Raw genomic sequence first — 14,890 nt, forward strand, 5'->3', positions numbered from 1 at the left:
AGCCTGGTGATGGGTATTAAAGAGGGCACGTTCTGCATGGAGCACTGGGTGTTATGCACAAACAATGAATCATGGAACACTACATCTAAAACTAATGATGTAGTATATGGGGATTAACATAACAATAAAAAAATAAAAAAAAAAAAGATAAAACTCAGCAGGGGCCATCAATTAACTCTAAGAACTTGTCCACCACAGGACTGAAGATAACATGGACTGCATTTTCCCTGATATTTCAATTATATGAACAAATTTATATTTTTGTTGATTTGTACATCTCTTTTATTTTTTTCCTCAGAGATAATTTCAATGTGATCTTCTAATCTTTTTTTTTAACAATAGGGGCATTTTGTTAACATAAAACTGTCAGAGGACATGGCACTGTTTTATTACAAACTGACTTTATAAGCCAAAAGGCTTTATAATTATTTTTCCTACTATTTATAGTTCCAGGCTAATTCTTTCCCCTTCCAGGTGGCCACCAGCTACAGGAAACACCAGAGCATCTGCACAAAATCCCACCTCCCCTTCTCTGGCCCAACACATGTACTACATGTTCACTTTCTCTGACAATTTTGCAGATTATCAAGAATACATTTATTTGGTCCTGGCTCCTTTCAGATGCTACTGCCTGGCCTCACTCCCAATGTTTTTACTACATTTACCGGAATCTTTTGAGTGTGAGAGCATATTTGTTTCCTGTTTGAATAACTTATAAGAGGATTTTGTTATTGCACTTGACATAACCAAATTACTTAGTAATTCTAAACCTTAAAGCATCTCATCAGGCTTACAAAAACTACACTAAAAATTCCCATCATATATTTTTTTTTAAATGAGGTTAGAATGAATGAAGTTAGAAAAGGTTATCTTTTGTTCCTTAGTATATGTTAAAAGGTAACCATTCATGTTCTAGTACATTTATTTGTTACCTTTGAAAAAGCTACAAGCTCTAAATTAATAATGCTGTGCATCTCTTTTGATATAGCAGTACTACTCTATTTCCAAAAGTCCCATAATATCAAATCTGTTTTTCCTAGCACAAAGACTCTTAGAAAGTCAAAATTGATAAAGGCTTCTTTCTCTTCCTACTGGAGAGGATACAGCTAGGGTTATAAACATAATAGATATAGTCCTTACATGTATAATCTTACCTTCGTGTCAACTCTAATTCAATTAAAAGTTTTTTACAACTTAAAAATAAAAAGCAAAATTTGATTAAAAAATAAAACAGGAAACATGACAAAGGTTAAATAATCTGACACAAATCTCTAACCCACTGAGGAAGGCATCATTGAGCAAGTGGCCTGGTGTAATACCAGAGGGAAGCTGAGCTAAGGAACAGAGAAAAGATAAAGAATTTTTTAAAAATTAAAGCTTATCTCAGATATAAACTACTATCAGGTACAAACTAAACTGATTTTAAACTAAAAAAAAAAAAAAAATCAAAAACAAAACCCAGAAAAGCCAGGGAGCCACTGCCCAGAAAGGAAAGGTGCATGTGGGGCAAGGAGTAGGTAGCTCTTTCCCACTCTTCTTTCAGCAAGCACAAGCATCCTGTTTCTGCAGTAAACTGTTCCTGTCCTGGGAGTCCACATGTCCAACAGTCAGTTCTGTTCTCTGGAATTCTTTTTCCCCCTCACATGTCTAGCAGTGAGGAATGTTTTCAGGCGCAATTAACCAAAATCTTGATTTCGGTTAGAAGCAATTTTTTTTTTTCTGAAGTAATAAAGTAGTCCCAGGAAAGGGTGGGATTTAGGTTTGATTCAGCGGCACAATAAAACAATTTTGCAGGCTGTACTGTCAGATTCATTCTAACACCTAATTTCCCGTGATTTTTAAATTAGGGCCACCCACTTCCAGCAGGACAGAAGAGCCTCGTCCTCACCAAAACCCCAAGTTGTTTTAGGCCCTCAGTCCAATTAGGCCCAATTTAGGTCTTATGCTCATCCCAGGCCTATAGCAGCCTCCAGGGAAATGTCTTACATTAACTGGCTTAGACTATTCAGGACTAAGCTCTGGAACTGGGGATAGGGTCTACCTTCCCAATCACATGAGCTGTAGAAAGAAGCTTCCTGACCAAAATGAGAGTTCTGGTACAAGAAAAGGAAGAAATCAATGTGGAAAAGGCAATCAACAGATGCATCACACTCTTTTCCGACTCCTGACTGACTGGATATCTAGTGATAAATGTTTTAGCTGATGGCATGCTTTACTGGCCCATAACACTGCTTGTACTTTTGGGGTAAGTGACTGCTGCTGTGAGGACATGGGTAATTAAAGATAAAGTTTAAAGATACTAAATAATTTTCCTAGCTGAACTCAGAACCATTAGGTTGGCCTCAGTTATGCACAGAGAAAAGGGGAACAGTGAGGGCAGAGAAGGTTTTTGACTTTCTGCCCTTATGACCGACCACTCACTATCTGACAGTGCCTGCTATCCTACTGAATAAAAAGGCAAGACAGGATTATTGAAATAAGATCCCAGAAAGGGGCCAGACCAACGGCACAGTGAAGATACTGAACAGTAGGATTTTTATAGGAGAGGGCGATTTTGCTGAGGCAGAAAGCAATTCAAGTGACAGATCCAGGCAACTCAAAAAGGGAAAACAGAACGAACCAGAGGATTCAATTAAGTACACAGTTTATGGGTCAGCATTCTTTCCATTACACCATACTGGCTTTGGCATTAGAAGCCTTTCTCCAGATGGGGTTACCTAAGGAATAGTTTTCACTCTCAAATTCTTAGAATGGAAAATAATGTTTCCACAAGTTTGAATATAAGGAAGAAAAAGGACACCTCTCAATATCTGGTACTGTCCAAGTTCTAGGCAAGAGAGAGAAAGCATTACATAGGTTTCTAGCTTGGACAGTTGATGTTTTTGCCTTTATTGGGAAGAGCAGGCAGAGAAGTAAGTTAATTAGATCTTTTCTAAGACTGGGAAAAAACTGAGCATTCAATTTTATATGGTATAAAGAGATGTTATCAGGACAATAAAAGATTCACTTATATATTAGAATTCTAAAAGGATCTGCTCATTTTGAAAATCTTCGTAACAAGGGTGTATAGCATTAGCTTGCTTAGGTGCACTCCCTTAATTTGGTCTAACATTTTGTTCATACTGGGGACAATACTAATAATTACACTTTATGGGTTGCTGTAAGGATGTAATCACACATATGTATGGATATGGATATTTGCTTGTATGTGTTTTTCAAGCTTACTGTTTGGCATATAGTTGGCCATCAATAAATATTACATTTCTTCCCCCTCCCTCAACCTAGTCACCAAACTGAATAACATCATCTTAAGCTGGCTTGCATGCATTCCTTAGTTAAGGGATCAGGAGGACAACAAAAAGTTTTGTGTCTGAAAACTGTGGTGTGCTCTGTTCTAAAACAAGACTCATTTTCACTTCAGTGTGGATTTGGGAGAAGCATGTTTTTGAGGGGAACTTCAGATTCATGACCAGGACAGTGGTCAGAGGAATGTGCTTACGGGTACACGCAAACACTACTGAATCATGAGAGAGTGGCAAGGGCATCATTCCCTCAAACTTCGGCTGTTCTTACTTGTAGTAGGTAGGAAAAATATACTGGAATACAAAACTCACTTGCAAAGAGGTTATTTGATGTATATAGATGAATACATTTTGGTTGCTTTTATAGATAAAAAAGAAGCAACATGCTTTTTTTGTATTATCCTAACTTTCCTACAGATAAACTATTATAATTAAATTCTGTTTACTTTTTGACAGCCTCCATTTTTCAACTTAGTTCCCACATTTTATACATGGTTGTTGTTTCAGAACATGTCACGGGCAGTTTCAATGTACCTACTGACACATACTGCTTCCAGATCTCCATAATTAATCCTGAAATTATACCATTTCCATTTCCAGAAAGTTTGAAATCTTTTCTATCGACATTTCAAAGAAATAGAGCTGTAAGGTTCTATCTCCATTTGTAATGGATTACAAAAACAAGAGGTAGCATATTATATGGACAATCATAAAAAGAAAATAATAACCTGTATTTTCTAAACCCCATCTGCAACACCAGATCATTAAGCACGAGCATTTTGAAGGCATGGCGGGAATTAGCACTTCAGAGCTGCAAGCATGAATTGCCACTTTTTATAATCATCTGTTTCTTTCAACTCAGATCAAAACTTCCAACTCACTTAAGGATTTTAGAGCAAAAAGAATCAGAAACATTCCTTTTGGCCCATATCCTTTTGTGTCTTCCCCTCTCCTGACATTCTCTTATTACTCCAGCATTCTTATTTTTCCAAAAAGAATAGGTTAAATTTTTACCCTTTTGAAATGTCTCGTTGGACCCCTTAAAAAAAAAATCACTTTTTTTTTTTTTAAGATTTTATTTATTTGACAGAGAGAGACACAGCGAGAGAGGGAACACAAGCAGGGGGGGTGGGAGAGGGAGAAGCAGGCTTCCCACGGAGCAGGGAGCCCAATGCGGGGCTCGATCCCAGGACGCTGGGATCATGACCTGAGCCGAAGGCAGACACTTAACGACTGAGCCACCCAGGCGCCCCTAAAAATCACTTTTTAACTGTTAAGTGAATTTCCACTTATTTTTAAATTTCTCAGTCCCTAAGGAGCATCATATTCTTTAAGTTACTTTAGTTAGAATTCTATATTTTAGCTTTGCCCAGAGTTGGAATTACAAATGGCTTAAAGGCATTTTCAATTTTTTTCAAATAGTGGCCTATGCAGTATGCTTAGCTTTTTGAAAGAAATAGGCTTTTCAGAGAAATGCCCTAAAATCTTCATATTCCTATAGACTTACACAATTTCAGAGAAGCTCTCTAATAAAATTTAAATTAACAAGGGGTTCAAAGATTTTCATTTTAATGGTCTCACCCAGACACTCCACGATTTCAATTTTCACAGGAGCTTGATGTTTACAGAAACTTGTGAATCCTAATAACCTTATCTGTTTGAAGCTATTTTTATATGCTAGGTTTTACTAAACAGGATACAATAAAAGGACTATTTAAGTTTTTTGAAGATTTAGACCAAAATACTGTTAGATCACTTCTGCCTTCACTTAAGTGGTAACTCTAAGGCAGGATTTCTCAACCTTGGCATTACTGACATTTTGGGCAGGATCATTCTTTGCTGTGGGAGCTGTCCTGTGCATAGTAGAATGTTTAGCAGCATCCCTGGTCTCCACCCACTAGATGCAAATAGCACCCCAACCTCACCCTCCCCAACCCCAATTACTTCTCACAACCCCCCAAAAAATGTCTCCAGACACCGCCAAATGCCCCTGGGTGGGGCGTGGGGGCAGAAGGAAGCAAAATGGCCCCGGGTTGAGAACTGCTGCACTAAGGCATGCTATTTCGTGCATCAATACCTACAATTCTACAAGCCTCAATCTTTATTTTTGCAAAGGAAGCATATAATGTAAAATGAAAACAAATCTGGAACCAAAATGTCCTGGCAGAGAAAACATATGTTAAAATAAATCAAATTAAGATTATAATTATAAACCAGCCAGTTTCTGGGCAGCAAGGTCTGATCTCAGCTGAACCTCAGCTAATTTCAAAGTCATTTCTCTATAAAGAGCACCACTCACTTTTAGGTCCGTCCCCAATATTTGCTTCTTTTCTCTCTGAAGTTCTTTTCTGTAGGAATGGATGTTTTCCTCTCTGTCTGATAAAGCCGCCACACCACTACTCTTTTCTTTGCTTGCTTCACAACTTTGCACCAAGTTGTTTTCAACCTTAACTAAGGCAGAAGAAAGAGAACCAAGGATAACCAGTTCCTTCTCCAAAGTTAACGCCAAATGATTAATTAGGGAATCGACACTTCCGAATTTTAGATTTTTGAAGAAACAGTTTATAGGGAGAGCTCTGATGAGATTATGAAGGCACTGGAACAAAACTGTTTGATTCCTGGAATAAAAAACCAAACATAACATTATAAAACTTGGGACAGCACAAAGCAGTTGTATACAACTTACTATAGTAATTAATACTCATTTATAAATCCTCTCATGATGAATAGAACCAATAATGCATGCATGTGATCTTTGATATAATTCAGACTGCAGCAATCAAATATACATATTCTATACCAAGTCAGTTAATGTTCAGCACTTGCTTCATGATTAATTTTCTCTCTGAGTAGTAAGATTAATATTATATTTTTTAAAATGTCATTGCAGGAGAAAGGTAAGTAGAAATCTTAAAATAACTATTAGGCCCTAATCAACCAAAAAAAAAAGCCCAAAACAAATATCAAGTTAAAACAGCTCTAGTTTCCACATGAGGCCACCTGTCCACTGAGGCTATACCAGGCAATGACCTGGACATGTCCCACATTGACACAGATCTCTACTGTGGAGATGGCTCTTGGACCACACACATATGCACTAACTTCTCTGGACATATTCCAATTTGATATGCATTACCTGGAATAGACTATTAAAATCCCTTCAAATGGTGTTTTTTGTTTCCACTTGAAGAGTGTCCCATAGAAACTTCCTGGCATTTTGCAAAAGCAAATTTCTGGAAATTCTTTGATTTCTTCACACTTCATGTGTTCTAGGAGCCATGTCTTCATTGAAGTCAGAGAATAGCTGGGTGATGTGATTTGAAAACAAGTTTTGTTAAACACTGTGAGAAGTGCAAACAGATCCTCCATGTGTTCTACAAGAAAAACATGTCACAAGCTGTCATTAAACTGTCCATTATCAAGTAAAAAGAGTTCTTGAAATTTTCTAATTCAATTAGGTATATGATTAAAAAGTACCAACAAAAATTACCTATAGGTTTCTTCTTTGGAAATACCAGCAGGTATTGCCTACTTGAAAGGTCTTCTAGACTTAAAAAAAGGCTGCCACACTGAATATAATGATCTTCTGAGTTACCATTTTCCCTCTCCCTAATTTGTAGCAGCACAGTGCAACAAAAATTACTGAATGCTAAAAGTGGTGAAAGAGATGTTACAGCAGTAATGACCTGTACACACTCTTTCTCAGATGACTGTTCACAAACAAAGCTTTCTTCTTCCTTTTCCTCTTCCTCTCCCTCTTCCTCACTGTCAACAGCCAACTTGATCCTTTTTGCCTCTGATCCTATTTCACATGGCACTGAGCATGGTGCTGGGAAAAAATCCCTAGTCAACTTGATAACCCTATTTTGACACTTAATAAGCCGACGGCTGGAGCTATGAGCTTGATCCATTAACAGTGATAAAGTCATATGATTCAGGGACCTGTAAAAAATCCAGAGTTGAGTCTTAAAGCTCATTCTTTAAAATAAAAGAGATGATTAAATGCTACACAAACAATAAAAAATTTCTCTTTTCCTAGGAAACATCATTTCAAACATAAAGTATATCAGAAAATCAAGTATATAAACCAAACACATTTTTAAAGATCCTGTAATAGCACTTTTCTTGAAACAGGAAAGCAAAAACATTGTAAATATGTTGAACTGCAGGAAAATAACTTCCTTGAGAGAAAGGAATGGTAAAATAATGCTGGATTTTACTTTTGAGGTAGGTTCTCCCCCTTCTTTTTAAACAAGAAAAACAATACTCATTTTTTAAAGAGTTTATTTTGGCAATAGTTTAGAATGCAAATAACTCTAAAGTAAAAACTCTATTTTATACTCCCCTAAATAACTTGAATAAAATCTGCTTTTTAATACAGAACATTGTTTATCCCTCAGCAATGATACTGTCTGGGATATGATATTGTGAAAATTAATTTCACCTGTTTCTATTTACATTTTTTAATATGGCTAATTAGAACATTTAAAATTGCTTATGTGGCTTACATTATATTTCTGTGGGACAGTGCTATTCTAGACCATCAAGATAATGTTATCATGATACTTACAGCTTCAAAGAAGATGTGGTTTTCACTCCAACAACCAAGCTGTCATCTATTACATGATACCATATCTTCTTTACTAGCTGTTCTGAATCTTGAAAATTGTCTGGTATCCTTTCATCAAAGGTACAGACAGGATTTTCTTCTTTACCACAAAGAGTAAAAAGATGTGCCTTATAGAAAAACATGTTAAATAACTGATTACCAAAAAAAACCTACCAAATGTGGCGAAACTACAAAAATAATGTAAGTCAGCTTTTCGTCAGGCCTTATAGCTTATATATCTTAAATTGTCACCTATAATATTGTACGTTACAGATTATATATAAATCACTAAAACAAAATTTATAGAACTTATATGTAATTAACTATCTATTCAGATCAAGAAGCATGGCTTGATTGGAAACAAGATGAGGTATCCAAAACAGAGCCAGCAAAGACATAAACTTGGAATCCATTTTGAAAAAATTCTGACAGTATGTGTCCCAGGCATGCTGAAAACAATCCAGTCATTATTAAAGTGACTTGTACTAAACCTATAACTGTAAAATTTTGTCCAAATAAAACTGATTATCTTTGGACTGCTGATCAATTATGGCTAAAATTGTATTCTTAAAGTCCAGGCCATACTCATTCATTTCCATGCACATATGGATTTATAATAACAATAGAAATGGTGGGAGGAGGAGGAGTAATAACCATAATAATTCACAACACTTACTGAATGCTTACTATGTGTCAGGCACTGTTCTTAATGTCGCTCGTGATTCAATTTGCTTAACCTTCACACAAAAAAAACCCTAGTACCCTAGGTCGGTAGTATTATCTACACTTTCCAGATAAGGAGAACAAGACACAAGGAAGCTAAGTACCTTGCCCAAAGTCACCCAGCTAGCAAATGGCAGAGCTGGGATTTGAACCAAAGCCAACTGGTTCCAGAGCCCATGCTCCATCTTAACAACTACTCTATCCTGCCCTTCTATGTGGGCAGTAATTACTGAAAAAAGATATGGGCATTTACATTCTAGTGGACTAAACAACTTCCTAGGAATCTGATGCTTCTGCCAGTAGCTGTGAGCTCTGAGGCAGGCCATTCATTCGAAACCTGGGGAAATTTTTGCTACCTGCCAGAATTGTTTTTAAAATTAATCACATAAACAGCCCCAAATGGTGCCTTGCACACAGTAGTTTCAGTGCAGTCACTTTTAAACATTTCTTCCCCTTTTCTAATATTGGCAAAATCAGGGTGTCTGGGTGGCTTAGTCGGTTCAGCATCCAACTCATGATTTTGGCTTAGGTCATGATCTCAGGGATGTGAGATCAAGCCCCGCGCTGGGCTCTGTGCTGGTCATGGAGCCTGCTTAAGATTCTCTCTCTCCCACTACCTCTGCCCTTCCTCTCTCTCTCCTGCTCTAAAATAATAATAATAATAATAATAATAATAATAATACTGGCAAAATAGTTGGGGTGAGGTGGCGAAGGGAAATGGGGAGACTTTTAAAAATGACCTTCATGAGCTTTCCCAAGAGATTGATATTGTAATACGGAAATGCAACATGATGTGCTTTTGTTATGATTCTCACATTAACGGAATCCTATTTTGGACCCAAGTCCTCATATTGCTAAGACTGAAATACAGACACAAGGCATAGACTGCTATGAGAATGGTCAATCTAGAAGAAAATCAGAGCTAGGCACTAAGGTGACTTGAGGGAAAAAACTTACTGGATTAAATTTCTCTATGCTAGCTTTTCTTGATTTATTTGTAACTTTGCTATGTTGTCTTTGTATGGAATTAATGTGCATAAATACTATTTTTTATGAAGTCAGGGAGCTTTTGCTAACTTTCTACATTACTGTACTGACATAAGCAACTGCAAGGTACCTAAAGAGGTTCTTATGCTGGTCAACCACAAGAAAAATGAGAGTAAAATTATAAAAGGCAAATACAAACACTAAAAAAGCATAGCAATTTAGGGGCATTAACCAGAGGAATAAATACCCTTAGAAATGAACATTGCAACAGACAAAAAGAACAATTATAATACTGATGAAATTATATATTCATCAATGAAAGGTTGAATAATATGCTGCATATTCTGTTTAAGGAGTCAGAAAGTACATAATTCACTTAGGGGTAATTTCTATGCAAATCATACAAATAAAAAAAGTTTAATAGTTAAATCTTTTGAACAAGAGGACTTGTTCCCCAAGGTTCCTGATTACTGAGATTTTAATATTCTACAGAATAATTTGCAAATTGGTAAAATATTGGCTCCTTAATCAAATATTTTCAAGTCATGAAAGTCCAGCATTATAATCCCTGCCACTTTGCTTCTTGGATCCATTAAGTGGCATTTTCTAAAATATCCAAATATTCCAATTTAAGTAATGCTTCAATAGCTTGTAGATTTTCAATTCATAAAATGATAAAATGGTCACATGATTAATTTTACCTTCTCTGCACTTGACGTACTATCATCTTTCCCTTGAACCAGGTTTATTAAAGTTTTGTAAGATTTTGAAATAATTTTTTCCTTAAGCAAGAGATGCTGCTGCAATTCCTGAATAGAAGCCAAACCAACCTATAAAATAGAAAGAAAAACCACTGCCAGAGACATTTCAAATGAAATCTGATGATACCGTTAATTCAGAAAGTACTTTCTCCAAATTTGCTTATTAATTCATTTTTCTGTAGAAAGGCAGAGAATACTTCTCAGAGCAAAACTATTTTCTTCACAAATTTTAAGTAATTATAAAGGAAACGAACACAGCAAGTAACTGCAATAGAGTTTATGTACCCCATTACAAGAATGCCAATTTATTAGCATGCATTTCCCCACTGAATTAAGCAATCAATCGATACAAATATGGATGTCTAATCAATATGAATAAAAATCAAGGGCTACCAACACTCCTACCCCCACAGGTAAACTATTTTTCTTGTTGAAATAATTTCTGCTTCAAAAAGCAAAGACATCATTATGAGTAGAAATGGTCACTTTTAATTTGATACTATTTGAAATCCTGTTCATACAACATCTATAGCAAATTTTAAAGATAACACATAGCCCCCAAACTGCCACAAGTTTATTTTTGTGCTAATAAACTCAGTGTTAAGGTGGGCTCTTAACTACAGGAAACAAACAAAATTTGGCTCTGAGCTGGGTAGGCAGCAATCCATTCCTTTTATTATAGCAGATAAACAGATTTCACTACCAAGGATGAAACATTCATGAAATGTATTTTGCTACTGAAAATATAAAGTCGTATCACTGAACTGATAGAAGTGGTTTCATTTCAGATGGATATCTGAGACTGTTTAAGTATTAATCCAGCTTTTAATCTAACTTGTTTTTCTAGATTGAAAACATAAAATGCATCCTGTTTTTTAATCCCTTTCTTTCAAATTACAGTTTAAGTCAGGTAAATTCCTTTAACTTCTTATTGGTGAACAAAAGCTGGAAAGTGAAGACTGAATTATATCTTACCTCACTGCACAAAATATGTAAAGTGTCTAGCTAATATTTTAAAACTTCATCTGTTGACCTATTTCTGTGGGCTCCACATTATTCACACTCATTCGCTGAGTAATTTGTGACTTAGGGAAAGGGAGCTGTACACATCAGAGTGGGGGAGCCAAATCGGAGAATGCTGAGGGGTAAGGAGTAGAAGAGAGGAATATGTGGGCAGACTGACAATGAAGGCACTCTCAAAAATTATGTGTGTTCTCTCTTCCCTACTCTCTTCAAAACACCCCCCGCCCCACTCCAGGACTAAATGGTGAATCACTAGACTACTTAAATATTCTATGTTGTGAAGTTTTGTTATAAAGCTATAAAAATAACCATATGATAAAACATTCAAACGGCATAAAAATACTTCTCAACTTCTCTTTCTAGACCTTCAATTCCATTTGCATAGCCAACAGATTGTTTACCTTTCCAGAACTTTTCTATGTGTATGTTAAGGAATGCTTTCTTTCTCCTCACTACAAACAAGCAAATAAAACATAACCCAAACCAAATACGGGAGCATACTGTACTGCAGAACACCAAACCTTGCTTTTTGGTCTTTTTATTGTGATCTCTCTCATACATGCAGAAAAGGGCATAATACAAAAAACAGTTTACAAACTAATAATGAAGTCAACACCCAAGGAACCATGTGCAGTCAGCTGCCCATGGGCACTGCCCAGTCACGAACTTCTCTTTTTCCAATAGAGGCAACACTACCCTGGCCTTTTAAGGTAACTTCCTTGTTTGTCTTCATAATTTTACCATCACTGTATCTCCTAAAGAATATTTTTAGTTTTTTGTGTTTTGCTTTTGAACCTTTTATGAATGGAGCCATTCTGTTTGTGTTAGGTTTTTAGAGTCATCCCATTTGTCGCCAGGAGCTGCAGTCTGTGACTTTCACTGCTCTGTAGTATTCCATCATATGACCATACCAGCTCGCTTCTCCATTCTCCTGCTGATGGACATCTGGGTTATGTCCAGGCATGCATGGACTATTACAAACAGTGCTGTTGTGAACATTCCTGTACATGTGCACAAGTTTCTCCAAGGTCCTGGTCTCCCCATTTCCCCTCCAACTGGTTCCCTTCCAACCAGGTGGAAAACAAATTCCATAGGGGAAAGAACGGTGAGACAGACACTGGTTCTAGCTCTGCCTGTCCTTAACCTTTCTGGTTATTTGTTTCCTCACATGTAAAATGGGGGAGGAGGGGTAGACTTGTTAATCTCCAAAAGACCTTCCAGGGGATGGTGGGTGGCTCAGTTGGTTAAGCGTCATGATCCCAGGGTCCCGGAATTGAGCCCCATGTCGGGCTCCTTGCTCAGTGGGGAGTGTGCTTCTCCCTCTCCCTCTCCCCCTCTCCCCTGCTCATACTCCCTCTCTCTTTCTCTCAAATAAATAAATAAAATCTTAAAAAATAAAATAAAAATAAAATAAAAGGCCTTCCAATGCTTGGAAATATTTTTATCCAACTTAGGAGCTAGTGATAACACGTGGATACTTGAAACAAAATGGACATGCAACTCTTATTCACCACTTCCATATGCTCCTGCCTTCTCTCTGTGTTTCTTTCTTATTTTCCTTCTATGAATCTGTGCTACCTTCTGAGCAAGTTTTTTTAGGATTTTATCTTTATTTTTTTTATTATGTTCAGTTAGCCATTGTATAGTACATCATTAGTTTTTGATATAGTGTTCAGTGATTCATTAGTTGCATATAACACCCAGTACTCATCATAGCACATGCCCTCCTAATTTTTGTAACACAGTTTGGCTTGCTTCTTTGCTCTGCATCTCTTTGAGTCAACTCTTAAATTCACCTGATGAGACTTTTTTATTTCAATGTATTTTTCACTCATAGATACGCTATTTGGTTATTTCCTGTGAATAATTGCTCATGATGCCTTATTTCTTTATGTGCTTATTCTGTGAGTGGTTCATTTTCTTTGAAAAACTACTTGTGAGATTTATAAGAGGCCTAGGATAAAATGTATATTTTGAGAGAGGATGGGATGTTTGTTTCTGCCAGTTGTCTAGAGTACTACTGCTTTAGTTTAAACACAAACGCTCCCAGGCAAAAGTAGCAACAGTGTTCTCTGGGTTCTCTCTGGGTTCCAGCCTTTACAGTTTGGCCTGATAACTTATTCTTACATTTTCAGCATTCTGAAGCTTTTAGGGAGATTTTAAAAACATATTTCAACTATGATTTTAACTTGTTTTTATCAGAAGAGTTGGTCCAAATAAATTAGGTAACACATTAGTAGAGGTGGAATTTCTAAAAGTCATGCTTTCATAAATTATTTTGGCAACATTTCTAAATCAGTATAAAGATCTACCTTATTTTTTTGATAGCTGCATACTATTCCATAGTTCAAGGATATTATAACTGATCTACCAAACTCCTAATGATGGATATTTAAAATGACTGAATTTTGTTGTCCTTAAATACTACATAAACAGCCCTATAAAATCATCTTTACTGTACAAGTATATCCTTAGAATAGATTTCCAGAAGTAAAACTGTGAGAGTAAAAAGATATGTCCAATTCACATTAGCAATAACAAGTTTCCTTCTGAGGAGGTTGAGCCACTTTACATTCTCAAGAATACTGTTTCAGAATGCATATTCACATTAAGGAAATTCATCCTTTGTCACTTGTTACAATTTCTATTTACATAACTTGTCTTTTTATATATTTTACTTTGTTCAGAGAACAAAAGTTTTTAATGTAATTGATCTTTTCCTTTATGGGAAATCATCTTAAGGGCAGTTAGGGGGAAGAGATTCCTTATGTACAGAGGGAGGAACATCAGAATAACATCACACCTATCCACAGAGACCTGGCAAGCCAGAAAGGGCTGGTAAGACATATTCAGGGTACTAAATGAGAAGAACATGCAGCCAAGAATACTCTATCTGGCAAGGCTGTCATTTAGAATGGATGGAGAGATACAGAGCTTCCAGGACTGGGAGAAACTGAAAGAATATATGACCACTAAGCCAGCCCTACAAGAAATATTAAGAGGGGTTCCATAAAAGGAGAAAGACCCTGAGAGTGATATAGAACAGAAATTTACAGAGACAATCTATAGAAACAAGGACTTCACAGGCAACATGATGACAATAATCTTTCAATAATCACTCTCAACATGAACAGCCTAAATGCTCCCATAAAATGGCACAGGGTTGCAGATTGGATAAAAAGACAGAACCTATCCATATACTGTCTACAAGAGACTCAATTTGAACCTAAAGATACATCCAGACTGAAAGTGAAGGGATAGAGAACCATCTTTCATGCCAACGGACCCCAAAAGAAAGCTGGGTAGCAATTCTCATATCAGACAAATTAGATTTTAAGCTAAAGACTGTAGTTAGAGATACAGAAGGACACTATATCATTTTTAAAGGGTCTATCCAACAAGAAGATCTAACAATTGTAAGTATCTATGACCCCAGCATGGGAGCAGCCAACTACATAAGCCAACTGTTAACCAAAATAAAGAGA

The 14,890-nt window shown here is 36.4% G+C and overlaps 1 protein-coding gene across 1 annotated transcript; it reads right to left on the reverse strand.

The window, feature by feature from the left end:
• Nucleotides 1-4,380: 4,380 nt before the first annotated feature.
• LOC102745786 (FA complementation group B) lies at nt 4,381-10,451 on the reverse strand (the record flags this gene model as incomplete). The annotated part of the gene is made up of 5 exons (XM_081811510.1): nt 4,381-5,920; nt 6,439-6,676; nt 6,793-7,244; nt 7,873-8,039; nt 10,323-10,451. Coding segments are annotated over 5 exons (1,398 nt in total), but the record flags the coding sequence as incomplete, so codon positions are not given.
• Between the last annotated feature and the right edge of the window lie 4,439 nt (nt 10,452-14,890).

The sequence above is a fragment of the Leptonychotes weddellii genome, unplaced genomic scaffold, assembly GCF_054177405.1.
Source record: "Leptonychotes weddellii isolate Sample4059 unplaced genomic scaffold, ASM5417740v2 HiC_scaffold_812, whole genome shotgun sequence".
Lineage (NCBI taxonomy): Eukaryota > Metazoa > Chordata > Mammalia > Carnivora > Phocidae > Leptonychotes > Leptonychotes weddellii.